Raw genomic sequence first — 27,399 nt, 5'->3', positions numbered from 1 at the left:
TAACTAAGATTGCGTAACTACGTTGAAGTAATTTCGCAAAAACTGAAAAACTGGCATATGTAGCAGTTTAAGTATGCAAAGCATTAAGACCTTCCAATATATATTATAGATCAAGCAGCTCAAAAGCACTTCGCTAAATGAGGTTAGGTTAGTTAAATGTGGCAAAGTACACGAGGGTAACTGGCTGAGAGAAGGGACGCCTTCGAGGAGAACTTTTTACAAGAAACTGGCTCGCATTCACGTTACACACGAAGAAAACCGCAAAAACCAAACATGCAGGTAGCGCGTTCAAACTCGGCTTCAATCCAAGACGAAGTACTAGGATACCTTTAACCGCTCAGTCCACTGGTAGAATGCCATAAATAAGCTTCTTACTGAACCAAAATCCGTTATACTGTATGTACAGAGTACAATAGTAAAAGGCTAGATCTATCTTCATCAAAATTTTCCAGTATGCCTATTACAACACGAGCCGTTTACAACTTTCGATACTTTAAAATATGCATAATGCTATGTGCCTATGTATTTTTAAGCATATGCGATTCGTAAGTTAAGAGTAACTAAAGCCATGGAATACTGGTTCAGCTTGAATTCGGCTTCAAGCAGATGAACTGTCAGGCTACTTTTGCAAGTTCTGTAGCCTGTATAAGGCAAATACGAGCCAGTTACCTTTAGTTTTAAGGAGTTCTACACAACGATACCTCTTCCCTTTAGATATTTGTTACTATTAACCAATGATTTCAAGACATTATTGGTGACCTCAAATACTTTTTGTAGTCTACATTTTCATTACACTTATATGGATACTAACTGTGATATTAATTAAATATCATGGCGAATACATCTATGAATAACCGATGTACACAATACATCAGATCATTAAAAAAACTGTTTTAGATACGCGACACATAGAATCAGTTAGATGAGAGCTTATAAAATATTTAACTATATCTAAAATTTTCATACTTCAGCCGAAAGTAGAACACCCTAATTCAAGAAATTAATCCTCAAGTTTTCCAAAAACAACACAATAAATGTGATATCCAAATAAATCCAATTATTTTTATTCTCCTTTTCTAGAGAGAGGAAAAGATTATTAGTAATTATCAGTAAAAATTAATAATTGTTATGACTTATAATACTGACTTTATATTAATAGGCGACTTCAAGCACAGACTTTGCACTAACAGGTGACTGAACGGATCACCCATTTATATAAAGTATGTTGCATGCTTTGACATGAAATTTATAACAAAAATGTAATGACATGTTTCCAGAGATGGACTTTATGTTTTATGAGCCCTTTTCCATACAAAACTGCAGGATTACTAATTACACTGTTCTGCAGCAAATTCCTTCTTAATTAAAGGGATAGGTGTTCCGTATAATTTAAGATTCCGTTTATTACCAAGCTTCCCTTTGAAAATCCTTATCTCCAGCCACCTAAAGTTTCAGACCCCCCCCCCCTTTTTTTTTTTTTAGGTTTTTGAAGTTGATTATGGAAAAGCACGTAAAAGAAAATATTGTCACGATCGATGATTTAATTTTCATATAACTATGAAAATTACCGACTTATTCGTCTGACTACTCCAAAATATACTCGAAATTTTCATGCCACTTCACCAAAATAAGTCTGACGGCGTTACTTTCTAATGTGAATGAATGAATTTCTTTATTTTTATAGCTTATAATTATAAATCTTAAAGAAACTTAATCACAAATTCGAATATTACTTTTAAATATACTCGATGAAGACCGTCAGTAAGATCCTCTATATAAGGAGAAACAAGGTCTCTACTCGTACGTCGCTCAGACGGTACAGTGATTAGGGGAGCCTACGGTACCGAAAAGCCCGGATTCGAATCTCGGAGAAGACATGCATGTTTGTAAATGTATAGTGTCGGTGCTGCATGGCGGCAAGCCGAAAGTCCTCTCGTGTAGATTGGTGGAAGAAGAGAGGAGTGGAAGACCCTCGGACCCGTCCCTCGGGGTGCTCTCCATCAAAATTGGGGACGGAACTGAGCTAAATCGCACTGTCACCTGTAATGTGCTCTAGGCTCTTGCCAACAATAAACGTAAACTTACTCTTGCCACGAGGAATTTCATGAGTTTAGGCTGGCTATATGTCAGACAAGTAAACATTAGTAACTACAACTCCTACTAAAAATTCTGCGGCATCATTAAGACAACTGAGCAGGAAAGAAAAAGCTGCTATAGAGTCTATTTTTGCCTACTATGTTGCATACGCATATACAATTTCCTACAGTACACATAACAAATTTTTTAAAAAAAATCCAGAATACACTGAATACATCTAAAATCTCTGAAAATGTGTTACGTATGGTGCATTCATATTAGAAAGAAATTGTAAAGTCTTCTCGAATATTGTACAGAATTAGAAATTTTAACAAGAATTTCCAAAAAGTAAGTGAACTACGTTTCGAATAATCTAGTACAGTCCGCTTCACGCCAATGAATACAAAAACACGTATACATAATGCTCATAATTCTTCAAATAATGCAGTTTAAAATGAAAACAGTCTTTTAAATATTATAGCGAACATACCTTTCACCGATTCATTCAAGCAGCAATCTGAGCCAACAAAAAAATTCGGACTGAGAAAAGAACAAGGAAAATTGCGTGTTGAAAAGTTTTTTTGAACACGTTTAAAACAGAATTTTTACATATGACACCATCGCAAGCGGCCGTCTAGAAAATGCGTTTAAAAGTTGCTAAAAATAATTACTCGATTTTTTTTTTTTTTTAACCCAAGACAGAAATTTACTAAGAACACGAACATAAGCGCAGCATATCTCTAAAAGGAAAAAAGGCACATTTGAGTACTACAAAATTGTGTTCTCGGCAGTATAAGCAAACTTGTTTCTAGGGCTATAAAGAATTACAAATTTTTAGGTTAGAAGTATTTGTCTAACCTGCGAGTACGAAAATGACCCAATCACAGCGACCAGATCCATAAGCCTACATTCAAAGAAGGAATTTGAAGGAAGAAAAACGCGTCCCCCATTTTATTATCCAAAATTAAGAACCACGTTGGTTAATTATAGCATAGCATTCGAAAACTATTTGTGTACGGGAAGAGGTGTCTTCTCAATGAAATTTCTTACCAGAAATTACACATGAAAAGAAAAAAAAAAAAAAAACCACCAGTCGTTCAGCGACTGGATTATAGAGTCCGAGAAAAACTAACAGTATTTCCTGGCTCTAGACATATTAAAATAAAAAGTATAAGAGAAAATATGGCATGTTTCTTTTGCTTCAGTTAAAATAGCTGATGCAATTTCGACAGGAAAATGTTCTCTCGGTAGCATAATTAAAAGTCGTTATTATACCACTTTCCTGGCGAATGGGTGGCAAAATATTTTTAAAACATATTTCACAAAAAGGACGCAATGAGTTACGTATAAAGAAGCCAACAAAGCAGAACGAAATTATGAACTTCAGTAGTTCAGTTACTTTGCAATGGGTACGACAAATTTGTTACTTTTCCTAACACGATGCAAACAATTTCGTTTCGTCTGTTGAGTCCGTTTCCAGTTATTTTTAGCTTCTTAGCACCCAAGCAGGGAAACCAAAGCTTGGATACAGAGTAAATTATTTTGTTTAATTCTACGTATACAAAAGACGAACTTTTATTCCCTTCAAGTGTTCATACGGACACTTAATCACAACGAATTTTAAACTCAATCGTTTTCTGATAAAAATATTTGCATTCATTTAAACAACTCTAAACACATTAATTACTAATTTAGTTTTGCGGGTCAAAGTCATTAAACAGATAATTAAGAAAGTTAATTAAAACAAAAAATTAAGGAAAATTTTAAATGCATCTCGAGCAAATACATAAATTTCATGCATTACATGCATCATCAAGCTATTGGAAATTTCAATATTAGTGAGTTGGATTGCCATATTTGCTTTCATTCGAATCAGAGCTACCCAGCATCGTGTTGTTACTCTCAAACATCAAGTAATGTAGAACTGATTCTGGAGGAAAATTACTCGGGTTATATTTTCAAATAATTAACACGTAACTATAATTATCATACCTCATAAATTAATAGTATTATGCTAAACAATAAAACAGATATCATTTCTGCCAATAAGTAATCACAATTTAAAGTATCAGTGAGTCGTGACTCGGCTTTCTAAGAATCCCACGTGCTCATTGAACCAAAAAATCTGAAAGGATTCTTTGAGAGCATCACTGCATACTGCATGAACCTAGATGGCCATTCAACTCTAAATGTATAAACTAACTAATGTTATCAAGTTGCCAGATTCACATTCCTGTTAGACTAATAGACTACACAATAAGACTGTACAGCCTTCTTTACTGTTCCATCCGATGAATAGCGCAGAGTGAATGAGATTGCTAAACACTCGCAGTCAGACTCAGAATCGAATCCCAGCTATTCCACCACTTTAATGCCTTTGTTTTTGCATCATTATATGGCTAAGTGTGAAGCACGATTTCATCCGACTTAAATTCATTAGAAAGCTTAGTTTACAAAGTGAACATTTAAACAGAAAAGTGCACAGTGAATTTAGTGCAAAGTGAACATTTAAACAGAAACACAAAAAGAAGATCCGCACGCTTTCTTTTAAATCGAGACAGTTGGCAAGTGTGCTATCTGGCTGCATAGTTAACAAGCCCACGACAACAAATTCAGGACTTTTTGATACTTACGTATTAACGCAACCATCTTGACGCAATTTGGCGATTTGTTATAGATGAAAAGGTACAGGTTATCGGGTGCAAGTTAGTGGTTTTCCCGACATTTTTTAGAAAGTTTTCCAAACTATCGTCGGAAAGTATTGTTAGAAAAAACACAATCTTCTTCAAATCCTTCTATAATTTTTTGCGTTATTCTTCTCCCGAAGCAAATTTTTTTGGCTTAAAAAAATTTAAAAAAAAAAAAAAAAAAATCAGAGAATTGCAGACTTGGGTTTGTGTAAACTCGACAACAGCGACTGTCTAAGAAAATCATTTTCTCGTTGTTCGCTTTAGAAAATTTTCAGCAAAATTCTGTATTGCTGCAGAAATTTTACCGTAGTTTCTACCATTGCTGGCAGATTCCCCAAACTTCTATTTTAAAACTAACTTTAAGACAAAAATATCACGATTCGCTTATAAAAACCGATTTGCTTATAGTAACTTGTAAAATGTTTTATTATAAGAATCCTATTTCGAGAAGTTACGAATGAGCCGGCTTAAAAGAACTTTTTTGAAATATTGAGCAGTGTTAACGATTTACTCATAATTTATATTAAAACAAAACAGCCAAATAATTCATTATTACAGTGTATGAAATGATTAATACAGAAACGCGGGTGGAATTCAAAACGAACTCCCTCGCGAGAAATAAATGGGGGCTAGAAATTTGCGTAAAAGGAGAGTATATTACTCCTAAATATGTTTACACCTAAAATTTTCACATTTCGATGAGCTACCATGGTATTTTATGGTTTATTATACTAATTCTATGGTGTAGAATTCTTCTCCGCTACCCCCCCAATGCCGAGTTCTAGCTAATTATAGGTGGTCTTTTTATTATGGAGGCACTTGATGGGTGGGCCAGCCACCGTTGGCTTCTGTGAAGGGACGGACAAATATTAAATATGCTTTCTCTGGGATTCGAATACGGGCCCTTCGGTTATCCAATACTCTGACTGCCGTACCAGGTTCCGACCGTGGCCTTTGAGAACCACGTTCCGACCCGGTTCGAGAGTCATAGTCACTAAACCACTTTCCCGTCCGGTCGGCAAATATTTTTTTACTAAAACTCGATTTACCGAGTTTATTTTTATCCATTCTTCCCAAGGTTAGTTATTTTGTTCAAATTTCTAACAACTAACCGTATACTGAAAAGTTTATAAATATTCGTGATTTCATCTTGCACACAAATCCGTTTGAAATAAAAGAATTCAGTAAAGAAACAGCAAATGATGAAATACAATGGTTATTACAGTCGCTTAAATAAAACGTAACTATTAAACATATCTTTAGGTGGTTCAGAAAAATCCTATGTCAGGGTACTGCCAGTGGGGAAATCCTGGAGCTGTCACAGGCAACTAACTACGCCACTTCCAATACGTCAAAGAATGATGTAAGTTAGTCGTACATATCCTAAACCTTTCATTACAAAAGAGTCGTCAAGGACGACATTTAACCGGATCTGTTTCTTCCTTGTAACTCAAAATGAAAGACTTCCTTATTACGTTAAAAATTACGTACATTCGTCCACAGGTGGTTTAAAAATGGTTGCAAATTTTTTCAAAAAATTAATGAATTTTAAGAGAAAAAATTTTGTTTGGGCATCGAAGTAAAAAATATTGTCGCAGCGAAACTACATAACTGCATGGCACAAAGAAATAAGAAAATAAATACTTTTAAAACATAAAAAAAAAAATAATTTCGTTCAAAAATTCATAAGAGTTGACTCTAAATTGTATCTCTTTCTATCATTACATTCCGAATGCTTCGAAGGAAGTTGCTTTTAAATCGATGTTCACATCAAGGATTACACAGCTTCAATATCCTCATTGCAAAATAAAAAAATAATACAGCCTCGTAAAGTTTGAATTAAAATTGTTCTACAAATACTCAGCTCCGATATTCCATCAAATTTAATTAGGTTGGTAAATTTATCATGGATAAAAACGCGACAACTGCCAAATTTCAATAAAGTACTTCCGTAGAAGGATTTCTACAGAACTGGATTGTTTGGAGTACGGCAAAACACAGGAGGATTATCTGCCCAAGAGGTTGGTTTTGGGTTTATTAGATTACGGCAAAGCACTTGAGGGAGGGATGCCTTCGTGGAGGACTTTTTAAGGGAAACTGGCTCGTATACACGTTACACATGGAGAAAAGCACGAAAACACCCATGCAACCAGCCCGTTCGCAGGATTCGAACCTCAGACCGAACTACCAGTGAGCGACGTTACGCTCGGCCTCTGGTGGGCCTTATCTGCCCAAAAGGAGAGATGCCTTCGCGAAAAGACCTAACTCGTATCCATGTTACACATGAGGGAATCGACGAAAACCCTCACGCAGCCACCCCGTTCACTACGGTTGTTTGAACTCAGGTCGAATTACCAGCGTTCAGCGATTTTACCGCTTGGCCTCTCTATAGAAAGCTGGCTCATATGTAAGTTAAGGACTGGATCGTATTATAAATAACCACCGGTGTTCAAAATTAAGAAAATTTCACTTGTCTCCAGAAATGATGGACATATTTAAATGAAACTTGATAGACATAACACAAAAAATATATCAGCAGTTAACGTATATACGCATGACGGTGCGTGAGGCTCAGCGGCTGAAGAAGAACTAAAAAGACAAACAAAAAAGAAGGATAATAAGGACTATGGACCGCTCTAACAGTCTAATAGCTCTGGAAACGAGATTCCAGAAGCGTCAGAGGCATGTTCTATAAGCATAGCCTGCAGATCTGCCTGACTAATCCATCCGCTTAATATCCTCACTTTTCAGAAAATCATCCACCAGATTAGCTCTACATGGATACCCGTTTTCGGTTTGGTTTATATATATATATATTTTTTGGCAAAGCACTCGAGAGGTATCTGGCCAAGGGAAGAGACACCTCCGTGGAGGACTTTCTAAGAGAAAATGGCTCGTATACACGTTACACATGGCAAAACAACGAAAACGTACATGCAGCTAGCCCGTTCGCCGGGATTCAAAACCTCGACTAAACTACCAGTATTCAGCGACCGCTGGTGGTCCTTGAGCATTTTCGTTTAAGAAAAAAACTGCCTTCCTAAGGGCATTCTGCCCTTTTTAATAAAGTTCCACATCTTAACTGCTCTTTGAAATCTAAAAAAGAGAGAGGGGGAACGTATGTTGAACTAATTTGTGGTGTCGAGTTAGGTTAGGTTATACGGCAAAGCACACAACAGCTATCTGCCTAATGGGAGGGTTGCCCTCGTGCAGAACGTTCTAAGGGAAACTGGCTCCTATTCACGTTATATATGCAAGCTAGCCCTTATATATGCATCAAAGCACGAGTCGAACTCCCAGCATTTAGCATTCTTAACCACTCGGTTACTGGTGGAGTCCAGCTTGGGGGTCACAATTTATTCTATGTTTTTCATGCTTCATTACAAGAACCTTATCATTGTTCGATTAACTTTCCTATCAATTTTTCAAGACATGTACACCGGAGGCCCAATAGATAAGACCGCTGAGCACTGGTCCGGCGAATGGACCGGCATGGGGATTTTCGTGATTTCTGTGTAATGTCTTTATACAGTGCAACGTCTCTGTGTAACGTGTACTCCAACCCATTTAGGTGTCACAGAGAACGAGGACTCCGATAAAAGAACTGCAACTCTAGTAGGTATAGAGGTCCAAAAGACAAGTATACTAACGACAAATGATCGGCAAAAAGGTAGAAACAATATGAAGTATTTTGTCCTCATCACTGAGACCCATTACATTTAGAATTAAGCTAAATTAAGTAAAGCACATGACTGCAATCTGCCACGCTCCATCCCATTTCTGATCGAAAGTATCCAGAGTAATAAAATCCAGAAGACTCTCTTTCCCACCTCACCTTACCACCAGAACCTAAGAAAATATTACATCCATAAATGTTTTCGTCTCGTAGACATTAGAATAGGAGCCCAAAGTTTGCCATTTTGTTGGCCAGCGCCAACAGCTATACCATAAGGGAATTCAAACATTTCGCTGAATGCATTTGAAAAAATAACATAGACGCCTTGTGGTGTGGTGTATTTAATTATGGCAAAGCTCACTAGGGCTATCTGCCTAAGGGGAGGGATGCCTTCGTGGAGGACCTTTCTAAGAAAAACTGGCTCGTATACACGTTACACATGGTAAAAACCACGAAAACACCCATGCAGCCAGCCCGTTCGCGGGATTCGAACCTCGGACCGAACTACCAGTGTTCAGCGACTTTACCGCTCGGCCGCTGGTGGGCCTCATAGACGCCTTGTTCTAAGAAAACAGCTCAACTTCTTGAATTAATACAAAATCAAGCAACTGTTTTTAAAAACAAGATTTTTTCCAATAGTTCTTTGGATTCCACTGGTTCATGTTAAAAAAAGATCCTTTCCGCTAGATTTGAATTATTTAGATTATAGCAAATGTCTCCACGGCTAACTATCTAAGGAAAGGAATGCCTTCGTGGGTGTCTTTTTGAGAAAGAATTATTGGTGTTTACATTACACATGAAGAAAACTAAACGCCAAGATTTGAATCTGTATTAACTACCAGCGATTAGATTTCTTCGTTCGATTGTTGGTGGGTCCCATTAGTTCCTTTACAGTAGCTTAGAAATCTAACTTGCTTATTAATTTATGAGAAACTGAGCGGTTATATGATTACTTACATTTTTGCACGCACTCCAGTAACCCCGAATTACTTTCAACTAATTCTCCAGCCAGGTATGTGAATAAACTATACTGTGAAATTAATCTTTCCAATGCAGATAACGGTAAAGTCGCTGAACACTGGTAGTTCGGTCCGAGGTTCGAATCCCGCAAACGGGCTGGCTGCATGGGTATTTTCGTGGCTTTCCCCATGTTTAACGTGTATACGAGCCAGTTTCCCTAAGAAAGTCCTCCACAAAGGCCTTCCTCCCTTAAGGCAGATAGCCCTCGAGTGCTTTGCCGTAATTAAATAACCTAACCAATGCAGATAACACTTTGTAAAATACTGAAACAGGAAAATTAATTTTACGTATGTATTGAGACATGTCTTCGCTTATCAGGCCATTAATCTGAATGCCCCACAACTAAATATTAACATAAGCCTACAAAGTTCCTTACATTAAACTGACAACATATTACTTCCGGTACTGAAGCTATTGCGAAACTTTTCTCAAATTGCTCAATACAAGATTAAAAAATCTCAGCTGCAAATTATCATGTCATTATATAGCGCTCTAAAATATAATTCATTTAACATCCTACCGAACGAGAAATTTCTATTCTTATTAGGACTGTCTTGCATTCCGATAAGAAGCGGACGGACAAGAATACAAATGGAATATTTTCATCTTAAGCGAAAGATCAATGTACTACTGCATGAAGCGGAAAAAAAAAAAAAAAAGATAAAACAGTGGTTTCATTCGCGTATCAAATAAGATTGTTAAAAATCGGTTGAAAAGATAAAAGCAAGCATTTACTTGTGATAAACCTATAATGATTTTCCAGTTTCTTTTCCGACGAAAAACTGCTTTAATCTTTTCTCCGAAACTTTGGCAAACAATATATTGCGAAAAGTTATACGAGATGTTTCTATGATCCAAGTCTCCGCATAATTTTTTTTTTTTTTTTTTTTTTTAAACCTGAAAGTTTTCATATTTTATATTACGTCCAAAGGTAAATTTTTTAACGTTTTCTGTGTTACCTTTATTTATTAAATATTATGTTCTTTGCACCTAAACCATAAAATTTTACAGCAGTATCGCAAAATAATTTTAAAATGAGCATATCTTTAGAATTTCCGATACACAGTCTCGCGCCCTGGAGATACATATATATATATAAATTTTTTTTTTTTTCCGTAGTGTTGCCATTGCTCGCTTTGAAGTCGTTTTGTTAATTAAAAACAAAATATGAAATCGATAATAAAACAAATTTCAAATTCTAAATTAGGGCTTCCAGATGCCCATATTCGGTGGAAGATTTACGTTATTCAATATTGTATGGCTCTAGGTACCGTTGTTTTATCACAATGCGAGAAACATATATACATTTATGCAGATTCTTCATTATTTAATTTCTTTAAATATGACAATATTTGGTGGCAACAATTTAAAAAGTGAAACGGACTTTTAAGTTTTCGGTGTAAAATGCCAAAACGAAATTAATAGCTCTTCTGGGCTTACGCCCTTTGGGCTAATAAAATAAAAATATTAGCGTGGCTTACTGAATTGAATTTACTTTTAAACTACTTAAGAAACAAAAGGATCTTTAAATTCGGTTACAAGTGTATGTAAGTACTGCGTCGGTTTCAAATTCATTCACACCAACATTCGATCAGGGCTCATATGCCGGCAAACGGCGTCGTTGCATTAATATTTCGCGATTTTCCTAATTGAATAACTTGAAGACGAGCCAATTTCCTTGTAAAGTCCCAGTCCTCTTTCCTTAGGAATAAAGCCTTAGAGCGCTTTGCCATAATCAAATAAACTAAACCAAGCTACTCAAGTTGAACCGTTGAATTACGCCCGCTGCACCAAAAAAGAAAACCTCGCAGATTTTTAAACAGAAACAAAAACGAAATACAGGAAACCTCAGGAGATACCTACATGACAACTTCATGTATAGTTGCGGATCTAAACTTGAAAAATTCATTCAAACCGACATCCTTGAATTTAATGAGTATATGCAGGGAAAATCCTGTTTTCATAAACAAGAATCGAATTCTGTATAGCAAAAATAAATAAATTGATGTGCAGCCTTCTGAAAGCCATGTGTTAATTTGTTGTAAGCTAGTCTTCCATAAATTAAATACGCCAGATAAAACAAATAACAGCAGCAGGATTGTTTTTGAAAAACGAAGACAGCCAGAAATTTGCATTCCTTCCAACATGTAATCAACCAAATTAAAAATTACGCATTCTTAGTTACTACCTTAAAGCAATGCCTGATAATTCACGTTTAAATAGTGAACAAATACGAAATCATTCACAATATTAACATAACTGCTCACTAATAATGACAGAACATAAAATAGTATTAATTACATTAAGAAAAACGTAAAATGGCTTAAGAATAGATCTTAAAATACACACACACACACACAAAACAAAAAAAAAAAAAAAAAAAACTCTACTCAATTTTTTTTAGTGAATTTCAGCGATTATTTTGTAACAATTACAACTATAAACACAAGATACAATCTTTTCACACGCTCAGCATAAAAGCATTATTTATACGTGAACCCAATATCAGTTCCCATTAATATTACAAAATTTGGTAAGAAAGTAGATGTTGCTAAATCTTCGACAAATCGCAAAATCTCTATCCTTGAATAATTTGATTTGTACCAGAAGGTTTGGGTTTATTTTATTATGGCAAAGCACTTAAGGACTACTTGCCTAAGAGGAGGGATACCTTCGTGAAGAACTTCCTAATGAAAACTGGCTTGTGCATACGCATATACCAGAATACCAGAAGTATTAAATACTTCTGATAAATATACTTCTAAATGCTCTTCTTCCAAGCAGATAAATCCTGCTTATAGTTATTTCTATGCGTTTTACGCGAGCTCAGGATGGACTGGGATAATTATTTATGGCAAAACATGCTAAAGTTATTTGCCTAAAGAATGATGTTCTTGTTAAAGACTTTAGAAGAGGAACTGGCTAGTACTTACATAACACAAGCACAAGAGAACTATATGCCTAAGGAGAGTGAAGCCTTCATGAATGATTTTCTAACGGTATTGACTCGCATTCACGTTACACATCTAGTGGTTTACTGACCAGCACCTCACACTAAACAGACTCGTTTAGCCAAAAAAAATACGATTTCCAAAATTTTGGAAAGCATGCGTATATTGTAACAAATTTTAATGTTTGCAAACACACCGTATTAACTGACGCACTTATTAAGAGGGTTTTTTTTTATTATTATTTATTTAATTACGGCAAAGCATTCGAGGCCTATATGCTTAAGGCAGCGGTTTTCAACCTTTTAGCTAACACGTACCATCTAACCAAAAACTGAAAAACTTTAGTACCACCACCACATTTTAAAATGATTATTTTTTAATTTTTCAATAGAAATATGAAAAATATATATTGCCATTTGCACAACCTATTGGCTATTTGCATTAAATGTGCACACATACAAAAATATTAAGATCGAAAATGGTTACCATTTTAATTATCAAAATTTAAATTATTACACTTTAATTCAAAAATTGAGTGGGAAATTTGGACCTGTTTAAGAGAGATCAATTTCTTTATGTCTGGTCTTATTTTACTTAAACTTTAAACGTAAATTACGATCCACTTTTAATTTTGTTCTGCATATCTTTTTCAAATAAAACGTGGAAGAAAAATTCTTGTTCTCAAAAATAGGTTTTGCAAAAAGTCAATAAAAATTTAATAGCTTTATTTGAAAGGCTTTTAAAATTCTTTTTTTTTTTTTGGGGGGGGGGGTTCAGCCAAAAGTTAACAAGTGCGTTATTTTTTAAATCTTCAGTTGGAGTTCGATCACAGGAAGTTTCTATCAATTGTTAATTTTCTTTACGAGAGTTTTTAATTTAATAATTAAAAATACTCTGTTTCCTTACGTACCACCTATTCTTCTCAAATAGTTTGTCTTCCTGTTTCCACGCTTGTCAAAAAGTTCCTGTTTCCGCGAAATCATCGATCTTCATTACCCCCCGCCCCACTAGCGGCCGAGCGGTAATGTCGCTGAAATCTGGTAGTTCGGTCCGAGGTTCGAATCCCGCGAACGGGCTGGCTGCATGAGTGTTTTCGTGGTTTTCCCCACGTGTAACGTGTATACGAGCCAGTTTCCCTTCAAAAGTCCTCCACGAAGACATCCCTCCTTTAAGGCAGATAGCCCTCGAGTGCTTTGCCGTAATCTAATAAAAACCAAACCAATCATTACCCTCTTCTCAAAGGGGTTACATAGTGGGGGGGGCGAGTGGACCTTGGCCTCTTCCAAAATGTAGGAAAGCAAAAAAATTTTAGATTTAGAAAAAAGAATTTTTAATATAAATAATCGAAAAATATTTATGACCTCAGATCTTTACATAAATGAAGCTAATACTGTATTTAAAGGGAGAGAGAGATGTTCAAACTCTGCGATGATTTTGGCAATAAACTAAAAGATAGTGTTCTAAATTAAAAAAAAAAAAAATATTCTTCCAAAATTCTGCATAAAGGTGAGTTATAATAAAATCTTTCAGAACAAATATTAGTTCTAAAATGATGTTCGTTCTTTTAAAACGACTTCGGCTTTGGTTTTAATTGCTCCTTTGCAGCTTTTAATTCTTTCATTTATGCAAATCTAATAAACTACATTTTCTTTATTTCTATTCTGAATTCGATAATGATAACCTTTATAAAGGGTTAAAGATTTTTTCCTTTTAGTTTCAATAATGTCTAAACATCCATATTGATTAACATAAGATGTGAAAATAATAGCTAATATTGTAGCAGAATAATAAATAGAATGAAATTAAAAATTTTAAGAGGAGCCTAAACTTAACGAAGACTAACTTATACACAAAGAAACTGCCCAGCTCCTCTTAATGACTTATCGTGACATCCCCTGAGGAGCTGTGGGAGGGGGGACTGTACTCTTCGATTTCGCGGGAACAGGAAGAATTTTGAAAAACGCGGAAAGAGGAATCGCAGAAACAGAAATAATTCATTTTTCTCTTGCGTACCACCGGTTGAGAATCGCTGGCCTAAAGGTATGGATGCCTTCGTGGAGGACTTTCGAATAAGAAGTGTACGATTACAATTTCAGTGAATAAAATGGGTATAATTGTCACATCTGAAAGCATTTTGCATGAGCTATTTTGAATTTCATATCTCAAAATATATCGCCTTTTAACACAAATTAGATCTTGTTGATTGTTAGTTGTTTGTATACAAGTTCAGCTTTCATTAACTGTTAACCTAAGTATTATAAATTCAAAAGCAATATTTAAATGAATAATAATTTCACTTAATAAAAGTCCCAGCAAAAATAAATTATACACTTAAAAGATATGAATCACTTTAAGCAGTTTACTCTTTTCAGAAATTTTAAAAACTTCACTGTCCTTGAAACGGCCTTTCTCAAATAGGTTATCGCTCACATGTTTAATACTGCTTCTTACGCGCAAACCGTATTTCGTTTAACGAAAGCTAATGTATGCTCACAGTGTCAAACATCTGATGCCATATTCATCCCTTAATGTCACCGGCCATTGATTTGTGCAGGTGCGGAGTTCGATTGCAGTTGAGTTGTTTGCGTTGATTCGAAACCCATTTTTTATCATAAAGACATATTATAACTCGGAAGATTGATTCTTCCTATTTCTCAAATATATTAAAAAAAGCTATACTTTGCACGAGTTTTATAAACTTTAATTACGCTCTGAAATTCTAAAATGATGAATTGTCCAGATCTTTGAAATAAGTTTCGTTTAATACAAACAAACGGCTTATAATTATTTAAAATTTTTCTCTTGCTTAAAGACTTTTTTTTTAATTTCAAGCCAAACACTTCACACATCTTGGTGCTAAGTAACGCAAAGGAAAAAATACTTAAAAATATGTCTGTGAAAACACTTATTACGACTAAATTTAATACTTTTCTAGAAGGGGAACTACGTACACTTATTCAAAGGTAAAGTAGGGTCCGAGGGTCAGAAATAATTGAAAAAGAACGAGTCAAATAGAATTCCTATTCTTGTTTCAATCAATTCCTAAGCGTCAAAAATTAGCAACGTAAGATGTTACCAATTAACCATATCTGTTAGATGATATAAACTACAGTAATTTTTAGAATTTTAATAAACCATACTGTAATACGTACATAAGTAGCCACGCTCAGTATTATACTAAGCTTATCCAGAGCGATTAATACTTGCTTTAAATGGTGAACGCCAGTTCCGAAACAGTTCTTAATAAGATAATAATACACAGACGGTTAATTTCGAGAACAGCAAGACTTGAAGTAGCATCTTAGCTAGACGACTTAATCCTTAGCGCTCCGTCGGCTCCGCTACGGGGCCATCCGGTAATTTGTTCCGCAGCTCCGTAGGCTCCGCTGCGGAGCCAAATGTTTTTAGCTCTGTTGGCTCCGCTACGGGGCCATCCTACATTTGTTCCGCAGCCAAATGTTTTTAGCTACGCTACGGGACCATCCGGCATTTGTTCCCCAGCTCCGTAGGCTTCGGTGCGTAGCAAAATGTTTTTAGCATGATTACGCTTAAGATGTTACGCTTAAGATGTTGCGCTATCGTCGGCGTTGGCAATTGTTATCGGTAGTTAAAACGTGCTCACCCTCTGTACTGTTACAATTAAAACATTTTTTGACCTTTTTTATGGTTAGCAACATGGAAAAAAATAATTGTTATGATGAGAATTTAGAATCGAGTGAAAACGTGTTTGATTTTCAGGTGTTAACAGATATTGCGAAAGACAATGTTGATTATAATTCTGACACTTCAAATATTGGTTCCTAAATTATACTACCAAAGAGACGACGAATGAGAATTATTGAAAGAGAAGATGAAGATTCGCAGAAAGACTTCGATGTGACACTTGCCCAAGTAAACCCAGGATGCACATGGGAGATTGTTTTCAAAGATATCACACCATTGTAAATCACAAAATTTAAAATTTATCTTCCATTTGTAAGAAGAAAGTGCATAAACATAAAATAAATAAAATTTAAACATTTGCAAGCACGTGTAATTCTTCTCACTTAAAATAAGACTCCGTTTTACTCGTTCCACTGCGAAAATGTGCCAGAGTTGCTGGTAAGCAGTGGTACAAAAATATGCGGAGCGCTAAGCGTTAAACTTCTGTTTCTCGATAATCTTTCATATCTATTATATCTAAAGCTCATAATATTTCTATTTCATATCTATATACATGTTTAAAAATGGCAAATGAATGGCACAGTTATGTACCGTACATATGGGTGTGAAAAAAGGAAGATTTTACCGCAAAATTAAACACGAAGACATAGCTTAGAACTAAAATACTTGATTCTCTGCTAGCAAATACAAATAACAGAGCTCTTATATACCATATTCTTTTTTATAAGAAAGATATAAAAAGGCTGCATCGCAGGCATTCTACGGTTTCATTTGCATTTTACCTATTCCGATAATTATAAAATTTCGAGTTCTTTTTCCTACTCTTTCCAAATTAATTGAAAGATTTTGAAAAATAATTTAAAAGCATAAGCATTTGCACAATCATTAATTACAGATTCAGCTTGGAACACGGGAAATTTCGAATTCAGACACTGTTTTAAAACTGGGTATGTTACTAAGAAAAAATCAGCTACTTGAACAACTGCTTCAGAATCTAGCTATCAAGATGACTCAAATCCTTATCTAGGGAAAGGAAGGATCTCATGTTAAAGCATCATTTGTAGAAAGTCTTAGGTTAACGATATTGATAAAGCATTTACATGTGGGTAACGTAGTAGGTGGTGACGAAGAAAGCAAATGAAGGAAGCTAACGATTCTTTAACAACACTCTACTAAACAGAAAGATTCATGTGGATGTTACGCATAAAGCTCTCATGCAAGAGTTCGTCCTTCACCCCCACGTACATGATAAAAGCTAGCATATACGCGGTTCAGAAACTATGCTCTTTTACAGTATGAATACAAATAAATTATATTCGGTCACTTCCCGCAAATTTCCCTATTAGTTTTCATATTAATGTATGAAATTTAGAAAATTTAACCCGTGTGATATAGTTAACTTGAAACTCCATCAGCTAATTTCCTATTGCAAACACTAAATATGAATAATAAATCAACAAAACAGATGCAAAAAAGCTGATTTAACACCCGTCTTTAGGTAATGCTGTCACCTTTACCCTATTGCGCGGAAGGACAGATTGCGCTTTTTTGCAATCTCACCGAAATATTTACAGTTCGATAAATGAGAACTAAAATTTTGAGAAATTCACAATCAGAAAGCTTCCATTAGAGGGAATTTTATTGCTCCAGTTCAAATTTTATAGATTTATCTATTAAACATTTATATTTATTTTAAGAAAGCATTTAAAGTTTTGAAAACATTACGAAAAAACAGTCTTTTCTAAATCAACAATGTTTACTTTCTTGCGCGAAAGCCATTTCTATAGATGGAATTACATAACGAAAAAACAAAATAACACCCAGCTTCCTGTTTCTCTCCTTTCTAAAATGGCGACGAGAAAGCAGACGATACAAGGCGACCTCTTTTACCCAAGCGGATAATCAGATATTTAGCAAAGAGTAGGTATATATAGATATGTTTCTTAGAACAGTACACCGTGAAGGTTAAATTGTTTGAACACAAGGAAGGCACATCTTTGTGGTTTACATAGACCGACCACACAGCTGAAAGAAACTACGATAACTTTTCATACAATTCAACAGGGGGTATCCAATTTTGGACAAAACTATCAAATACTTATTCAGTCTTGGATTTTTAGGATTATACTTTTTGGCTCTTCAAGCATTTATCATCGTATTGCTTCGAATTTAAGCTGCGGTTTAATTTTTAAAAGTGGATAATTGGATAAATAAAAAATAACTGCCCTCGAATTTAAGCCACAGTAGGATTTTAAAACTGGAAAAGTGGAATAATAAATAAAAATTATTTTATAATGTTATTGAAAACTAAGCATTTTTATTTGTTTAAACACATGCCGATATAAATATAATACGCTACCTAATTTATTGGAAATCTTCTTCAGACATTATCACTTTCGACATCTTTATTTTCAGAACTTTGAATTATTACTGCATCAGAGCCCATCATCTTCACTGCTGTTTAAAATATTAGTTATACAACATTTAAAAAAAAGTTTTAATGATCATTCCGAAATGTTAAAATATTCGTTTTGAATTTAAGTATCATTCTAATATTATATTTTAAAAAATTTGAATAACAAATGCAGCTTAAATTTAAGCAATACGGTGTATGGCAGTTTTTAGAATCTAATTCAGTTCGTAGGTTTATATCTTACCCCTTAATGGTTTTGATGGGTTTATGACATTGGTAAAACTTAAGTTTTTACTTGTGATATGAATTTGATCCATGAAAAGGCACACTAGACTGCTCATCCGGAGGACCAAAAAAAAAAAAAAAAGTTATAAAACTAAGGAAATTTGTGAACCGTACGTTGACATACAACGATAAAGCATAAAACAAATCAATAAAATGTTTCAATATATCGATATAGTATCGCAATCGCATTCAGTTCGACGATTAAGAACAATGCTTTTATGTTTGTAACCTATGAAAGAATAATTGTTACTAGGCTCAAAATTCACTAAAATAAATATGTATTGGCTCTTCTGAGCAATTTCGAATTCTCTTCGATATTAAAATTATAAGGAAACCTTGAATTAAAAAAAAAAATTAACAAAAGAAATTCTGAAAAAGCTTTCAGATTTTACATTACGCGCAAAGGGAAGTTTTTTAACGTTTTCCGCGTTACCTTTATTTATTAAATATCATGTTCTGCGCACTTAAAGTATAACATTCAATTCAACAGCGTAAAATAATTTTAAAATGAGCATATCTTTAGAATTTCTGATGCATATTCTCGCACGCTGGAGATATTTTTTTCTCCCCCGCGCAGCGCTGCCACTGCTCCCTTTGAAATCGTCGAGTTTTTTAATCATAAATGCTTTATAAAATATGAAATAGATAATATAACAAATTCCAAATTCACGCTTCTACATGCCCATATTCGGTGGGGGATTACGTTATTCAAAATTTGATGACTCTAGGTACCGTTGTTTTATTACAATGAGAGAATCATACATATATTTATGCAGATTCTTCATTATTTAACTTCTGTAATATTTGGTGGCAACAGTTTGAAAATTGGACCTACATTTAAAGTTTTCAGCGCAAAATGCCAAAACAACCCTTAACAACCCTTCTAGGCTTAAAAAAAAAAAAAAAGGAAGCTCCCAAAATTCAGCTGAAATGAAAGATTGAAAACAGCAACTTCCATTTGAATACCGAAATCATGAAATAAATATCAAGTCGTTTAATGTAAAATTTATAATACATCTGAAGCAGCAAATCAAAGTATTTAGAGATTTTTACTCGAGTACACAGCAGCAGAGTTTAAAATTTTCTCCCAATGAACACACTATACGAATTTTCCAGATCATTTTCTCAAAGTAATCAAGAATGATGGGAACTGGGATTAGAAATCTCCCAATCTAGTTTAAATTTCTAATTTAAAGAGTCTCTTTTTAGAAAATGTATTGTACAGTCGACGTTCGGTATAAACATCATCCGTTATAGTGGCAATATACGACGACTCAAGAAAAACCCTGTAACTTACTGAGAGTACATTAAATTCACTTTCGCTACGTGATCTTTTATGCAGAATGCGAGAGGCCGTTTTAACGAGCATCAGCCGCATTAATATTACAGAAAGAGACGTTAAAAAAAAAAGTTCACTATAACTGTTTGACGAGTAAATTAATCTTGGTTTTTTTAACCTATTTTTAAATTAAAGAATGCTTTCCCCTGCATAATGTGCTCAGGATACCTTGCCTCACTGGTCAAAGTGGTAAGTTAGTTTATTATGGTAAACGCATTCGAAGACAATCTGCTTTCGTAGATTAATTTCCTATGGAAAAAACGGCTTCGTATTTAAATAAGCAAGAGGAAAACAAGAAAAATAACTTCATCGAATTTCTGACCAAACTACCTGCATTCAGTAGTTTTATTCACTTGGACCATGGCATGGAAAGAACTTTTTGAAAGTTAAAGGACTTGAAAAATTGAAATTTTAAGGATTCCAGTGGACATAAAAAAACCGGTAACCCTAGTTTAAAATTTTTGGATTCACAATTCTGTAATTTCAGTACAACTACGCGCTTTGCATTCTTTTTATTTAAGACAGACTTATTGTTTCTGTCGACAGAAATCCATAAACTATTTGTTCTGATGATTAAATAACGCGATACTGTAAAATAAGTTTTCCCTAAAACTGAAATGATCAAAAACGATCTCTTACTTAATACTGTCTTTTACATCTGGTAAATATGCGGATACTCCTTTTTAAATTTCAGCGGTTATCATTAATTAAAAATTAATTTTCACTTTCAGCACACATTACTATGAAGGAGTTGTAAATTCTGAAGTTACGTAACTGATTAGAAGAAAACACTTTAAACATTATTCAAACCAACGCTATTATAAATATTGACCTTACGTACAGTATTTCGATTTTGCTTTCTTTAGCCAAATATGGCAAAGCACGCGAGGGCTACCTTCCTAAATTGGAGGACTCTTCCGTGAATGACTTTTTTTTAAGGTAAACCGAGTCTTATTCACGCTACACATGTGGGTTTGCTTTGATACGGTCTACTTGATAATGGCAAAACACTCGAGGGCTATCTGTCTAAGAGGACAGATGCCTTCGAGAAGGGCTTTCTAACGGAAACTGGTTCGTATTACACATTACACGCTACACGCGGGGAAAGCCACGAAAGCGACCATGCAGCCAGCGAGCTCGTTCGCCGGGATTCGAGTCCCGGGGAGAATTACCGGTGTTCAGCGACTTTACCTCTCGGCCACTGGTGGGCCCTTACACATGTAGAAAAACCGAAACAAACAAAACATGCAGCCAGCTCATTAGTCGGGATTCAAACGCAAGTGAATTTTAATTCTAACATTGTGGAAAGATACAAAAATCAGAAAGCTCCGTTGACTAACAAAGCAGTAACAACTAATATTTGAGAAATGTAATAACAAATTGCTTTTGAACCAAATTACCGAAATTTTCATTTTGAAATTAAAAGAATTAAATGTATCAATCTTTTGATAATCCTACTTAATTGTTACAGCTAATTTTACAATTACATAAGGTTCTCTTATGTAGAATTGCAACAATTTAAAAATTTGGTTAAAATTAGAAGTCCTGCTCAGCAATAAATTTCAGCCACTTGCAATGACGGTAAGAAATTTTATCTTTTAGATGTACAGTTACTTCACAGGATGATCACCAAATTTGCTCGACAATAAATTACAGCAAGGGGAGTGACATGTATCTGTTGGAAAGCTTTTAAAAGAAATAGTAGCTTTTAAATTTTATAGGGCAGAGAGATACAACTGAATCGATTTCGATTCAATTGAAATCGATTCCGATTCAATTCAATCGATTTAGATTCAATGAAAAACAGATAGGGGCACTTTTTCTTCAGTAAATGACGTTTACTTTAGGCGATTATATGGCAAAGCCTCGAGGGCTATCTAAGGAGAGGGATACCTTCGTGGAGGACTTTCTAAGGAAAACTAGCTCGTATACACGTTACACATGAGGAAAACCACGAAAACGCCCATGCACGTCAGCCCGTTCGAGTGATTCGAACCTCGGACCGAACTACCAGTGTTCAACGACTTTACCGCTGGGCCTCAGTAAATCACGATCTGTTGGATTACATTTATAGATAGTGCTGCTTTCATTCATTTTCATTCCTTACAAAAAATACTCAAACATTTTTCAATAGCCTAGTATTTTTCAGCGAATTTACACGCATGAAAATGCACACCAAAATTTGATTTTTTTTTTTTTTTGAAATAATTAAAAGAAAAATTCAATTCCTTAAAAACGTTAATTATGCCTAAGAAAAGCTCGTGAAAGCTATCTGTCTACGGGAATGGGGGTTTCGTAAAGGGAAACTGGATGGTATTGACGTTACAACATGGGATAAGTCACGAAAATCAACCATGCAGCCAGCCCGTTCGCCTCGAATCGAGACTCCTAATTTTAACCATGGACAAAAATTATTAAATGGCATTTTATGCAAGTGGCTATCTGCCTATGGGAAGGACGCGTTCGTGAAAGAATTTCTAAGGGAAGCCGCTCTAGTCACGTCATAGATTTCTGAGAAACCGTCAAATAAGATTGCTTACAGCACGTTATTGTTAATCCATATTAAGGAGCAGGAGGATGATTTGATCGGGGAGGTACTTCTCAAAAGAGCGAATAAAGAAAATACGAGGGACTTTCTGGTTGACTTTGAGAATATTTTGTTAAATAAAATTAGCAGTGTGACAGTTTTTACAAAAGTGCATTAAGTGTAAAATACATTTATTGAATTTTCAAAATTTTCGACAAAAATTTCGGAATTTTAAGATTTGTTTCGTATGTATGAAGCAACCATTTCCGATCATATTTTTTTTTAAACTGCGTAGCAACACTCAAGTTAATACCTTAAAATTTTCACGTAATAATGAAAAAAAAAATCATAGATATTTTCTCTGAAGTTATAAATACTTATACATGATTTTTTTCGTGCGCTTTGCCATCATTATAAGTAGCAGCCCTTTTTTTTATATCCGTTTTCAAATAGTATGTTTCGTTCGCACCTGGAATATATACTTATGAATACGACTTTACAAATTATTCATGTAATGACAAAAACAACAAAAATTCAGGAAATTCCTTTCACATTTTCCATCAAATTTACCCTAACAACGTTGAAATCGCAGAGAAATTGTGATAATTACAAATATCTTTCTAATGGATATATTCTGCAAAGTTACTTTATTTCTTAATTACTATTACACTGCATTAAAGGGAGATCTAGAAACAATTGGAGAAGAGGTTATTTCACTCTCATGATTCTTCCCTTCATTTTATGGACGGAAAACAGATGGCTGATTGACTGGTGGCGTGGTGTATTAATTTATGGCAAAGCACACTAGGGCTATCTGCCTAAGGGCAGGGATGCCTTCGTGGAGGACTTTCTAAGGGAACTGGCTCGTATACACGTTTACACATGGGGAAAACCACGAAAACACAGCCATGCAGCCAGCCCGTTCGCTGGATTCGAACCTCGGACCGAACTACCAGTGTTCAGCGACTTTACCGCTCGGCCGCCGATTGATTGTGACAAAGTATACCACTAACAGGAGACTGACATCGTCAATGGAATACTTGGAAAGAAAAAAGGTCTCATATTTCCATTGTCCATACACAATACTATTGGCAGGAATCGAATCCTGGACAAATTACATCACTATTTTCGCGGCTATAGTCCATCGGCCGCTGGTGGTTTGGTTTACTTAATAATGGCAAAGCACTCGAGTGCTATCTGCCTAAAAGAAGGGACGTCTTTGTGGAGGACTTTCCAAGGGAAAACCACGAAAACGCTCATGCAGCCAAGCCGTTCTCCGGGATTTAAACCCCAGACCGAACTACCAGTCTTCAGCGACTTTACTGCTCAGCCGCTGGTGATATGGTATATTAGATTACGGCAAAGCACTCGTGGGCTATCTGCCTTAAGGGAGGGATACCTTCGTGGAGGACTTTTTAAGGGAAACTGGCTCGTATACACGTTACACATGGGGAAAACCACGAAAACACCCATGCAGCCAGCCCGTTCGCGGGATTCGAACCTCGGACCGAACTACCAGTGTTCAGCGACGTTACCGCTCGGCCGCTGGTGGACATCCAAGTTTAAACTGTTATGGTCTGGAAAACCAACTAATATTTTCTCTAGAACCTATAAAATAATTACTTTCTAATTCACGACTTGCATAGGAATTACTTAAACATAATCTTAAAATGAAGGAGGTATTTATCTAAAAAGAGGTACACGCCATCTTTGCATACTATTTTGAGCTCAGTCTTTTAAACATGCAAAATACAATATTGATTTTATATATTAAACAGAACGTGGTAATAGAACCTCTCTAAAAAGTTTATACACAGTTATTTCAGAGAAATCCACGAAATCAAGATGAGCAGCTAAGATCTTTATTCGATCTTTTCTTATTGCTCCTACTTTACATAAAAGTCCTATTTATTACAAATAAAACTACATATAATACCGATTCATTCCACAAATACCTAGGGCTCTAAAATAGAATTCGAAATCTTTCTTACGTATGGTATTTATGGATTTTATTACTTCCTGATATTTAGAAATCATAACCTAAACACCTGCAAAAGAGGTAAGTTGTGAATCACACGTAAAGAGAAAAGAGTAAATCGATTGCCATTGTATGCAGACTGCTCGACAAAGATTAGAAAATGTGAGTGAAGGAGCCTCATAAAATATCTTTCGTTACTCAAAAATTTAATAAAATTATGCAAAGGAATTGAAATTATTGAGCTATTGGCGATTTCAAGAAAATGAAGAGCAACAAAAGCAACAGTATATGACCTTTTAACCTTAGTTACAAAGGTAGAAGGCTGAGGAGTGGGGGGGGGGGAGAAGAGATGTGCTTGCCGTTAGTGCCTCAAGTTGGCACAATAATAGCAATGACGAGCCAAATCTTGGATCGCATTTCTCTCGCACAAGAGGGGTTGCAAATATAGATTTTTATCACGAGGTTCATTTGACAGTTTCCGTACAGGTGAATTTAAATTAGCATGGAAATAATATTCATTTACTTAAAGGTTTCGAAATTATTTTTACATTACATGGATTTAATGTAATAAAGATTTATAAAAATTGCCAAAAAATACAAATTCTGACTGTTCAGCTATAAAAATAATGCTAAAAAGCTTTCGATTAGGCGATTCTTAACATATATAGGTTACAAATTGCTCTTTAGCTGTAACATAATACTGAAGTTTGATATAAACTTTGAAACTAACAATTCTACATTAATTTAAACCATGTAATAATTCAAAATGCATAAAACTAAAAAGTCGCGCCTAATGCAAAATAATAAGGCAAAGCCTTCGTCGAGACTTTCTAAGAAAATCTGGCTTGTGTTCACGTTACCTATAGGGATAATCAATCATGAAGTCTGCGCGTTCGCAAAGGCTCGAAGCAGAGTCGAACTTCCAGAATTCAGTGGTTTTAACCGATCGGTCACTGATGGGGGCCAAAAAGCAACGAAAAATCTAATTTCACATTTATAGGTTAAATTACCTTTAATGAGTTTAGAAGAAAATACAAAGTTATCAACTTCATTAAAAAGCAGGTAAATGTTTAACTCACTCTCGCATCTCTAGATAGAGTAAGCCATATTAATCAAATGCACCATAACTGAAATATAAAAACCAGTTGGTAAAATCAGGAAACCGTTAGCAGGAAAAACTTATGTACGCTTTGAATACGATTAACTTAAAATGAAAACACTGAAAGTTCATTTGGTAAGAAATTTTACTTTCGTTCATGAATAAAAGTAAACCCTAGAATCTACTCATCATGTTTTATATTCTTTAAAGAGTATGACACATAAACCGGTAAGTAAAGTGCGCTGTCAAATTTTAAAGAAGTACAAATATTTTCTCTTAATTATCCGTCAAAGACTACAGAATATGATCCGAGCTTACTTACTTTCGGATTTCTAAGATCTAGTTCTCAACTTTAATCTGATGATTCCCATATTTAAAAAAAATAAATAAAATAAAAGCACATTTACTTCGTGATAACAGCACAAATGCGACATACGACAGCTACTTAATTCTAACAGGACAAGAGTTCTATCAAATTTTTGCCCTTAATTACCAACTAAAACAAAATTTTAAGTAAAAATAAAGATGTCAATCGAAATTTAATACAAATAAATTGTCAAAGAACAATTATTTACTTTGTAACAGAATTTTTATTAATATTTCAAGAAAAATAACCTTTCGCGTAAAATTTTTCGACTTTGTAGAGAATGGATTTATGAAATGGCTAATATTAATAACAGAAACCTAAATTACACGCTAAAATAAGTTTAAGTATTATAACTTTAGCAGCTGTTAATATGTTGTAACATTTAACTGAAAAGCTTAGAAAACTTTCCTTTTCTATAACATATGATTATAAATGGACTGTGATAAGCGCTTAGCGAAACTTAATACACGGAAGTTGCAGAGAAATTTTATTTTTGCACAGCGGTTATTAATGCAAAGTGTGCAACACATAACTCATGCAAAAATGAAAAGCATTTTTTTCTTTTTTCTTACCTTCGGATCTTTCTCATAATAATATTGTTGCGTCCGAATCCACCGCCCCACTAGATGGTCTTTAACAGTATGAGCCAAAGCAAAATAATAATCTCTCTGGGTAGCAACATTTCTGTCTTTGACCAAAGTGTAATGCAAGTGCCGATTGAATGTCTTTTTTACTTCTGCGATATTTTCGACACCAGCTATTCCCCGAACGCTAATCTGCTTTCTTTTTTCTTGATCACTGCGAGGTACCGCCGACATTTTGATATAGAGCAAGTGGATCGGCTAACTTCTACAAACTACCTTGTGGAAACCTTGCGAGTGATAACCCACCGAGCATCCGTTTCTCCTTCTCTGACACTAAAGGTCGCGCATGCGCTACTCAGCACTTCCTGGAGAAACAAACCTTAAGTAACGGCTTCCCAGCTTATGTCAATCTGCGATCTGCGGAGGCGGGGCGGGCGGTCTGATTGGTGGATTATCATGACGTCATTCGTACAAACCAGCTTATTTCGAAGGCTACAGTTTTAAACATTTTAGTGCTTGCATATAGGTAGATATTTGAAATTAAATAGTTATTTATCTGCCTTTATAGAATTTGAAGATAAATAATAAACTAAATGACGTAATTTTTTTAAAGCTTAAGCGGAATGTTATTTCTGTTGATTGTTCAATACTCAACCTGTTTTCACAAGCAAATTTATCATCAGAGAACAATAATCATACAGTATTTTGAAATGTATAAACTTTCAGTCCTA

At 34.9% G+C, this 27,399-nt stretch overlaps 1 protein-coding gene across 2 annotated transcripts in view; it reads right to left on the bottom strand.

Annotated features, from left to right (window-relative positions):
• The window catches only part of Glyp (glycogen phosphorylase), a 74,988-nt gene extending 48,013 nt beyond the window's left edge, over positions 1-26,975 (bottom strand). For both annotated transcript variants that reach the window (XM_035361789.2, XM_085807203.1), the window contains exon 1: positions 26,657-26,975. In XM_035361789.2, the coding sequence (XP_035217680.1) occupies positions 26,657-26,902 (246 nt within the window). In that variant the 5' untranslated portion in view covers positions 26,903-26,975. The remainder of the gene's footprint in view (positions 1-26,656) is intronic.
• Between the last annotated feature and the right edge of the window lie 424 nt (positions 26,976-27,399).

The sequence above is a fragment of the Stegodyphus dumicola genome, chromosome X1, assembly GCF_044657685.1.
Source record: "Stegodyphus dumicola isolate Sdum_Otavi_A_Nest chromosome X1, ASM4465768v1".
NCBI lineage: Eukaryota > Metazoa > Arthropoda > Arachnida > Araneae > Eresidae > Stegodyphus > Stegodyphus dumicola.
This window is presented reverse-complemented; position numbering and strand designations above follow the sequence as displayed.